Raw genomic sequence first — 8,734 nt, 5'->3', positions numbered from 1 at the left:
CCAAGCTTGTACTAAAGAGGCACCCTTCTTGAGCCCGGATGGGCACATGTATAAGCAAGTAGATGGGGTCGCCATGGGTTCTCCCCTAGGTGTCCTGTTTGCAAACTTCTACATGGGTACCATCGAGCAAAAAGTCTTAGTCGACATGAACTTGAAACCGGCCATATACTGCAGGTATGTTGACGACATTTTTACACAGGTACCTGATGTCAGACATCTGCAGGAGCTGAAGGAGGCATTTGAGCAGAGTTCCGTGCTGCGTTTCACTTACGAGACGGAAAAGGATGGGAAGCTGCCTTTTCTAGATGTAACAGTCATGGAAAAGGGCGGAGGTTTCCACACTGCAGTCTACACAAAGGAAACAAACATAGGAATGTGCCTAAATGCCAACAGCGACTGCCCTGACAGGTACAAGAGGAGTGTTGTTAACGCATACGTCGACCGTGCTCTCAGCCACAGCTCAGAATGGAAGCAAGTCGACGAAGAACTCTGTAGGGTAAGGCAGGTCCTAGTCAATAACGGCTTCTCCAATGGTTTCATCGAAGACATCATAAGAAGGAAAGTGAAAAGCCATGCAACCTCCGAAGAGACAACTAACACAACACCTATACCCCCTATTAGACTATTTTACAGGAACTTCTTTTCCACAGCTCATAAAACAGAGGAAAGGGTCCTGAAAGATATTGTTAATAGAAACGTTATCCCTACAGACAAAAATCAGAGGATACAACTGACGATTTACTATAAAACCAGAAAAACGGCCAGCCTATTCATGAGAAACTCTCCAGACACAAAACAGAACGCTTTAAAAGAGACTAACGTCGTCTATGCCTTCAAATGCCCACTTGGGGACTGTAAGCTCCAAAAAACCCAGTATATAGGCAAGACAACAACATCTCTTTCTAGGCGTTTAACGATGCATAAACAACAGGGCTCCATTAAGGAACATATAATCTCTTCCCATAACCAAACCATCGCCAGAGAAATCCTAGTAAACAACACAGAAATCATCGATAGATACAGCGATAGCAGGCGGCTTGACGTTTGCGAGGCACTACACATCAAGAAGTCAACACCAGCAATCAACAGCCAATTATTGCACAACTATATTCTACCCACCTCAAGACTCCGCTCCAATATAGAAGCATCAAGAAATATGGACCAATAGGCTTTCTACAAACACTTCTATTCAATACCCATTGTTTCTGTTCTGTCTTGTGTTGATACTTTTAATACCCTATTAATATCCCCTAGTGTTCTGTCTTGTGTTAATGCCACATCACCCTTCCCACCTCACTCAAATGTAATGCCACATCACCCTTCCCACCTCACTCAAATGTAGATATAAAATCAGGGAAACGCAAGTTCTAATCAGTTGTGTATTTGTGAAGTCTTTGAAAATGTAATAAGTTTTACGAAACGCGCCCGTGTCGCGTCAGACTAGAAATAAAAATGAATTTTGGAGAAGTGATTTTTTATTTACCTCCAACAGTGAAGCGTAATGTACGAAAGATTGAGAAAATTCGTGTTAGAATTATTAATCTTACTTTTTCGGTCATATTTAATAATATATATATATATATATATATATATATATATATATATATATATATATATATATATATATATATATATATATATATATATATATATATATATATATATATATATATATATATATATATATATATATATATATATGTACAAATATATATATATATATATATATATATATATATATATATATATATATATATATATATAAATATATATATATATATATATATATATATATATATATATATATATATATATATATATATATATATAAATATATATATATATATATATATATATATATATATATATATATATATATATATATGTGTGTGTGTGTGTGTGTGTGTGTGTGCGCGCGTGTTCGGAAAATCTACAGAGAAATATGAAAGGAAGTGAACGTTTCGGCCTGTTTAATCCTTTGTCAAGACCAGATTGACTTTAAGGAGAGAGAGGATACAGGCCAACACCTGGAACCTGACCAACCCATTTCTAGGGAAAGAATTAACCAGAAATAGGTATAGCTTAGCTTAGAATGGTCAAAAAGGATTAAGCGGTCAGAGAATAAGGATGAAAGATTAAAGAAAAGCCTCATGAACACACAATATATGAATATAAAATTGTAATGAGACATTGTAAGCCTCTCTATCAGAGTTTTTTCTTAAACTGTTGTGCAATATTATAACTTAAAAATGGATCAAGTTTGTACATACCTGTACTAACATTAAGAAGATTTGGACACTGACTGATTAGAGCAGACTCAATCAAATTCCGTTCCACGAAACCACCACAATTGGTAATGCTTTTTGCCCCATTCTTGCACATGAGTTTATGCGATCACACTATTAACTGGAATGGGGCAAAAACCATTACCAATTGTGGTGGTAAGAGATTAAGGCCTTGAACTCAGGCTACTGGATTCAAATCATTGCTACTGTGTGTTTTACATCTCGTAACGTAAAGGGACCAACATGCAAACACCTTTCTATTAATGTGTGACTGTTTTTCAGTTCTTGTAACACAGTCAATGTAACGTAATGCAGGAAAATAAACTTTCTGCTGCCCAAATAAGTAGCATTTGAAAATGTATGCATATCTAGACAATCCCCCATAGCCTCCACATCCAACACCAGTAATAATTAGTACTGTGTAGCTGTTTTTTCAGTTCTTGTAACACAGTCAATGTAACGTTACACAGAAAATCTGGCATTCTGCTGTCCAAATATATATAATTGAAATGTACAGGTGGCAACTTAATCTCCCTCGCCTCTACATCCAACACCAACGCCAAATATTACTGTGCGATTGCTGGCCTGACTGCCAGGGGGTCTAGACGTGGTCGCCAAGCGCTAATGAACATAAGATAAATTTTTCGTAGGTTTTCTGTAGACACTAAACTTTAGTGAAAAATCTTCCTATGAGTAAGTACATCTAGGAATTGCAAACATTTAGCAATTTCAATTTCCATAGTAAATTTTATAGAGTTGACTTGCGCTCCCCAGTCGTTGCTAAGCGTTCCGTGTGGGAGGGGGTTGTTGTGGCGTCGGCGCCATGGGGACCTTCCTTCCCTCTATTCGCCACTCTGAGACCATGGGTCTGGAATTTTCTGGACGTGCGTCTTACCTAGCCCTTGAGATTGTCCTGTTAGATATGCTGCGTGTGCATGTTGCTGATGTGTACGGGCTCCAACTGCTGCCCACCTATCGGGTACTTGTTAAGTTTAACTCTGCTGCTGTCTATAGGGACTTCGTGGCCCGTTACGATGGGCGCTCTCTTCCTCTCCCTGGGGACGGTGGTACCATCACTATCTCTGACCGGTGTTGCTCGGTAACGTATGTGGCCCTGCCTGGGGTGCCGTTTGAATTCACGGAGGCTTTGCTTCGACGGTATTTTGGCAAGTTTGGGACTGTCGTTTCCATCCGGATGAACTCTGTCTCTGCCGGCAGGTGGCGTCGAGTCTTGTGTGGGACCCGGACTCTCAGCCTGAGGCTCAAGACTCCTGTTCCCTCCGCGGTGACCTTGATGGGCTACAACGCCTGCGGTGACCGTGCGGACGTTCTACGCAGGACAGCCTCGACAATGTTTTCGTTGTGGCATTGAGGGGCATTTGGCAGCTGATTGCACTGGGGTCGCGGTTGCACCTGTTAATTTGTTCCGGGATGAGGATTTTCCCCCGTTGGTGGCGCAGGACCTGTCACCTCGTGATGGTGTGGGTGGGGAGGTTCCCCTGCCGCCTGTTGACCCGGTGGTGGCTGTTGGCCCGGCATGTGTGGATGGTGGTGTACATGACGAGGTGGTGGTTTGGCCGGCTCCGCCCCCGCAGTCAGTCTCGTCGCTTCCAACGGCTTCTGCACCTGTTTCCGACTCTGTGCCTTCGACGTCTCTGCAGGCTCCCTCACCTGTGTTGGACCCTTCCCCTCCTGCGGCTGCGCCTGTTCCTTCTCCTGTCTCCTCTGTGGATGGCGATCTCGTCCCCCGTGTTGTTGAGGCTGACGTTTTGCGGAGTTGTGCTCCCTCGGTTGTAGGGTGGCCTGCCGCCGGCTACTCTCGGGTGCCTTCTGCTGGGGGTGACAGCTCCGATGATCAACGGCCTGTCCCCCAGCGTTCGCGTATGGATACGGGTGCTTCGCCTCCTCGATCGTGGGCAGAGGAATGTGAGGATGCGGCGAGGGTTGATGTTTCTTCTGAGAGCTGTTCCTCTGTGAAGTGTGAGGATGATGCGTCTGGTGCTGGTGTGGGTCCGGTGGATGGTGTGGGCCCTAGTGTGGCTCCTGCTGTTGGGGTGGGGGCCTGTGTGGGGCAGGTACCTCTTGCTTTGGGTGCGTCGCTTGCGTCGGATGGTTCCGGTTCCCCGTGGGGGGTGGTTCCCCCTTGCGAGGTTGAGAGTGGACGTGGCGACCTGGTGGTGGTGTTGAAGAAAACTGCTCACTCTGAGGGTTCTGTGCCCCCTCCCCCGTCTCCTGTTTCGTCGGCAGCGGTTATGCCGCCTCACACGTCTCCGGCCATTTATTCTGTGTCTCCTGCTTTGTTGGAGGCGGTGTTGCAGCCTCCGCCCGCTGTTCTGGCGTCTCCTGCTTCCTCGGCGGCGGTGTTCCTGTCTCCTAAGTCGGGTTCTTCCTCTCCGGTGTCCTGTGGTTGGGGGCGACCGCTCCCACCGGATGTGGTGATCCCCGAGAATATGGAGTACCCGCGGTGTAGTGAGGGCCGTTCCCCAACCAAACTAGAGTATTTGATTTGGGAAGCTTATAAGCGGAAGTATCCGTCATGGAAGTTTCCTGAGATATATCTGCCTTGTTGACTGTTGTGTGTTGATGGGTTGCTTGTGCCTGGGTGCGTGGGTGTGGGGTGGGGTTGCATGTGTGTGTCTGGGTCGGAGGGTTTTGTTTTCCGGTTCCTGCGTGTTCCATTTTTTTTTTCTTATTGTTTGCTTGTGTGTGTTTTTTTGTGTGTTCGTGTTTTTCTGTATATGTTCTGTGTGGTTGAGTGTGGTTTTATACTTCCGGCTCTGTGTGTAGTATGCGTGGCTGATTGTGCTATTGTGCTGCTGTAGTGGTGTGTTTAGTGTGGTGGCAATTTATATTATGTACTTGTGTTCTTACGGCTTTTTGGTCGTTTGCATGTTTTTTGTGCCTTTGTTTTTTGTACTTACGGATCCCTGTGTGGTTCAGTTTTCTGTTATTAATGCCTTGTGTCCTGTATTGCTTTTAGCTTGTCTTATGTGCCCGTGTTGGGGTTTGTTATATGCTTTGTATCATGTGTATTTCACTTTTGAATATTCTTGTGTTTGGGCTCTTTGACTGTTGTATTACTGTATACTATATTCTGTGTATCACGTATGTACTCATGTTTTTTTGTGTATGGTTTTCTGTTTGCACGTTGTGGTTTTCTTTTATCAATAAAAAATATATATATATTACTGTGCTGTCCTTGTAACACACAATGACATTAGCGCTGTTTGTCTCTGTCAACCCACAGTGGTTAAACTCTCAGCTGTGGTCGACGCACGGCTGCTCTCATCTCAGGTCGCCTACCCACACATCCGCCATCACATGCCCTCTCGTCCATCATACGTCATTTTCCAATCCCCGTAGCCTGTCTGTCTACATTTCTCAAACACACCAATAGTTGGAAAAAGTATTTATTTTTTCCAAGTAACCTTAGTTTTAAAGATTCTACACATCCCATTCTGCTTATTCAGAGGAACTATCTAACGATGAATGATAGATCGGTCTTGTCTCTTTTCTTTATCGCTGAGTTATCACACAGCTCAGCCACTCTTTCATCCCCACATTGGCGCTCGATCCACCAGGTGCCAAATATTTTTCACCTTAGTAATTCTCAATGGAATAGTCGGTGTGTGCTGTTAGCAGAGGAACTTAGTTCTTAGTTTAAAATTCTTTCAGTTGATAGCCGTTAACTACGTAGGATTGGATAGACCGGTTGTTCTGTGCAAAAGCCTTTACATATGATCATAAATAATAATACTAGAGTATGGACCCAGTTCACAAATGCACCATTAGGTTTGGAGACTTAAAACAGTACATTAACCGAAGGAAGACTGACATGTCTCCATCGGAATAAGCACAGAGGCCAACCCTTGTAACCTTGAAACGTAACGTGACCAACATGGTAACATCATTCTTTGCCCAAATAACATTTTAAGAGTAACGAGTGTCGTAACGGGGTCTTCAATCTTATTATTATAACAAATCAAAATCACTGTTACAATGTGTTTCACACTTTGTAACGTACCCTGACCAACGTGCAATCATCATTCTTTCCCCAAATATCTTCTTTTAAGAGTAACGAGCGCCATAAGACAGTCTTCAATCTTATTCCACATATAAATATTACTGCGAGTCTGTTTTAGCCCCCTTGTAAGACGCACCATGTGTCGTAACGCAGAAATCAACGATCTGTCGTCCAAATAAATATCATTTTGAAATGTAAAGCGTGTCTACCTAATGTAACGTGACGAACGTGCAAACATCGTTTGACCATTCTTTTACTGTGTGACTGTTCTAGACCTTGTAAGACACAATGTAATGTCACATAACATGGAAAATCATAGACCTGATATTATATTTTAAAATAGCTTGTTCATTGTCACTGAGTACAGCCCGGTTATCTCAATGCTAGCGTGTTTTTTCAACTCGAACGTAAAGTGACCAACATGTAAACATCGTCCGTTCGTTCTATTACTGTGTGTTTGGATTCCTGGCTGCGCCACCAGAGGGTGCAGACGTCGGGCTCTGGTTGTCAGTGGTCGTTTGCCGTTGCTGAGTGGCGGTTGCTGTGGGGGTGGGGTGTGGAGCTCCCGCTGGTCGGGGCCCCACCTGCCAGTATGGACGGGGCTGGTACTAGCCGTATCAGAAGACTAGACACAGTGCGGCTGGATTTTTCTGCTGATGTGGTTTGGCCCGTTGTAGAAGTTGCCCTCCTCGACGTCCTCCGTGTTGACGTCCCCGAGCTCTTGGGCCTAGAGAAGTTGTCGCCCGCCCGTGTTGCGGTGTCGTTCGCCAGGTCAACTGTATACCGGGAGTTTGTGGCCCGCTGGAATGGCCGCACGCTTCCTCTTCCGGATTCGGCTGTGTCTGTAGAGATCTCGGATCCCTGGGGGCCCTTGACGTTTGTGAGTATTCACGGCGTGCCGGTGGCCTTCCCCGAGGCGGCCCTCATGGCCTTGTTTACGCGGTTTGGGTCGGTGGTGAAGCACCGGTTCAACACTTTGAGTGCGGGCCGACTGAAGGGGGTCCGGCTGGGTTCACGCACGCTTGTCATGCGGCTCACAAGCCCTATACCGTCCAGGGTCTCATATCGTGGGCTGTCTCTGAGGACCTTCTATCAGGGGCAGACCCGGACGTGTTTCCGGTGTGGTGCTGAGGGCCACGTCGCGGCCGGTTGTGACGCTTCTCATACAGATGCCCCTTCAGTTTTCCTAGAGGATGATTTTCCTCGCTTATCTGTACGTGTGGACTCCCCGGCGGATTCTCGCTCTGTGCTCGTGCCTGGTGTGGATCCTGCAGCGGTTCCGGATGTCGATACGTCTGGACCGGATGTGTCTGCCCCGCCGGTGAGCTCGGGGAACCTGGGGGCGCCTGTTTCGGACCTTCATCGTTCGATGCCTGTGGACGTGCATCCGCATCCGGTGACCTTGGGGGATGCTGTAGGAGTGGTGCCTGAGTCTCCTGCTGGAGGCAATGTGCTTCCCGGGGCTGACGGTGCGGTGGTATGGTCTCCATCCCTGGATACCTCACGTGTGCAAACGTCTTCCCTTCCACCTGTTGTCTCTCTTCCTTCTCCGACTCCGGTCTCCGTTGCTAGTGGTGGCTTTTTGCCCCGCGTTGTTGAGGCTGCTGTTCTGCGGGAACGTGCTGCCCCGATTTTGGGGCCGCCTGTCGATGGTTCTTCTGGGTCAATGCTTCTTGGGGGTGACAGCTCCGACGATCAGCAGCCTCTGTTTAAGCGCCGTCGCTCGGCTCGGAGTGCGTCACCTCGCCGGTCGTGGGCAGAGGAGCGGGATGAAATGGAGGATGATGATGTGGCCGACGCTGTGTTGCCACCTGTGGTGCCTTCTGAGTTGGATGCTGTGCCTCCTGCTGGTGGCTCCCCTCAGTGGGCTCCCCTCAGTGGGCTGTTGCCCCTGGTAAGAGCGACCTTGTGGTGGTGTTGACGAAGGATGTGAAGCGGGGGGCCTCTGCTCCTGTTCTGGTTGGTGGGGGCTCTAGGGCCCTTGCGGAGCCACCCTCCGCGGGTCTCGGTGCGGTTCCTGACACTGAACGGTGTGCACGCCCTAGTGGGCGGGCCGGTGTGCGGCCTGCAGTGCAGTCAGAGGTGCTTCAGAGTGTGCGCCCGTGTGCCCAGCGTCCTCGGGGGAAACCTGTCCCTTTTGTCCTCTCGACCGGAGAGGTGCTCGACGGATCTACGGCAACTGTGACTTTTCAGTGTGATGACTTGGTGCGTCCTGTTCCCTGGTGCCCTTCTACCATCTGGGTTCCACGAGAGCAGTGTTTTGTCTCGGGAGTGCCGAATTCGATGCCTCGGCCTACTGCGACTCCTGGGTGTCCGATTTCTGACAGTCTCCAACTTGTTTGGGAGGCTTATTGTTTACGGTTTCCTGCTCGGGAGTACCCGGAGAAGTATGAGTGATTGGTTTATTGGTGTGTTTGGTTTCTGT

General features: G+C 47.3%; 1 protein-coding gene across 1 annotated transcript; it reads left to right on the top strand.

Annotated features, from left to right (window-relative positions):
• The first annotated feature begins 3,108 nt into the window (after positions 1 to 3,108).
• Positions 3,109 to 4,855, top strand: LOC138358987 (calphotin-like). The gene is made up of 2 exons (XM_069317476.1): positions 3,109 to 3,264; positions 3,746 to 4,855. Exons 1-2 carry the CDS (start codon positions 3,109 to 3,111, stop codon positions 4,853 to 4,855), a joined length of 1,266 nt encoding a protein of 421 aa, XP_069173577.1.
• The last annotated feature ends 3,879 nt before the right edge of the window (positions 4,856 to 8,734 follow it).

This window comes from Procambarus clarkii, chromosome 88, assembly GCF_040958095.1.
Source record: "Procambarus clarkii isolate CNS0578487 chromosome 88, FALCON_Pclarkii_2.0, whole genome shotgun sequence".
Classification (NCBI taxonomy): Eukaryota; Metazoa; Arthropoda; class Malacostraca; order Decapoda; family Cambaridae; genus Procambarus; species Procambarus clarkii.
Note: the sequence above shows the minus strand (reverse complement) of the source record. Positions and strands in the feature narration are given on the sequence as shown.

What these genes read in the sequence shown, in the direction of transcription:
- LOC138358987 (XM_069317476.1), top strand. Translation starts at nt 3,109, where the DNA reads ATGGGGACCTTCCTTCCCTCTATTCGCCACTCTGAGACCATGGGTCTG. An exon ending in AACTGCTGCCCACCTATCGG is followed by an intron (nt 3,265 to 3,745) that starts GTACTTGTTAAG and finishes TTGGTGGCGCAG; the next exon opens with GACCTGTCACCTCGTGATGG.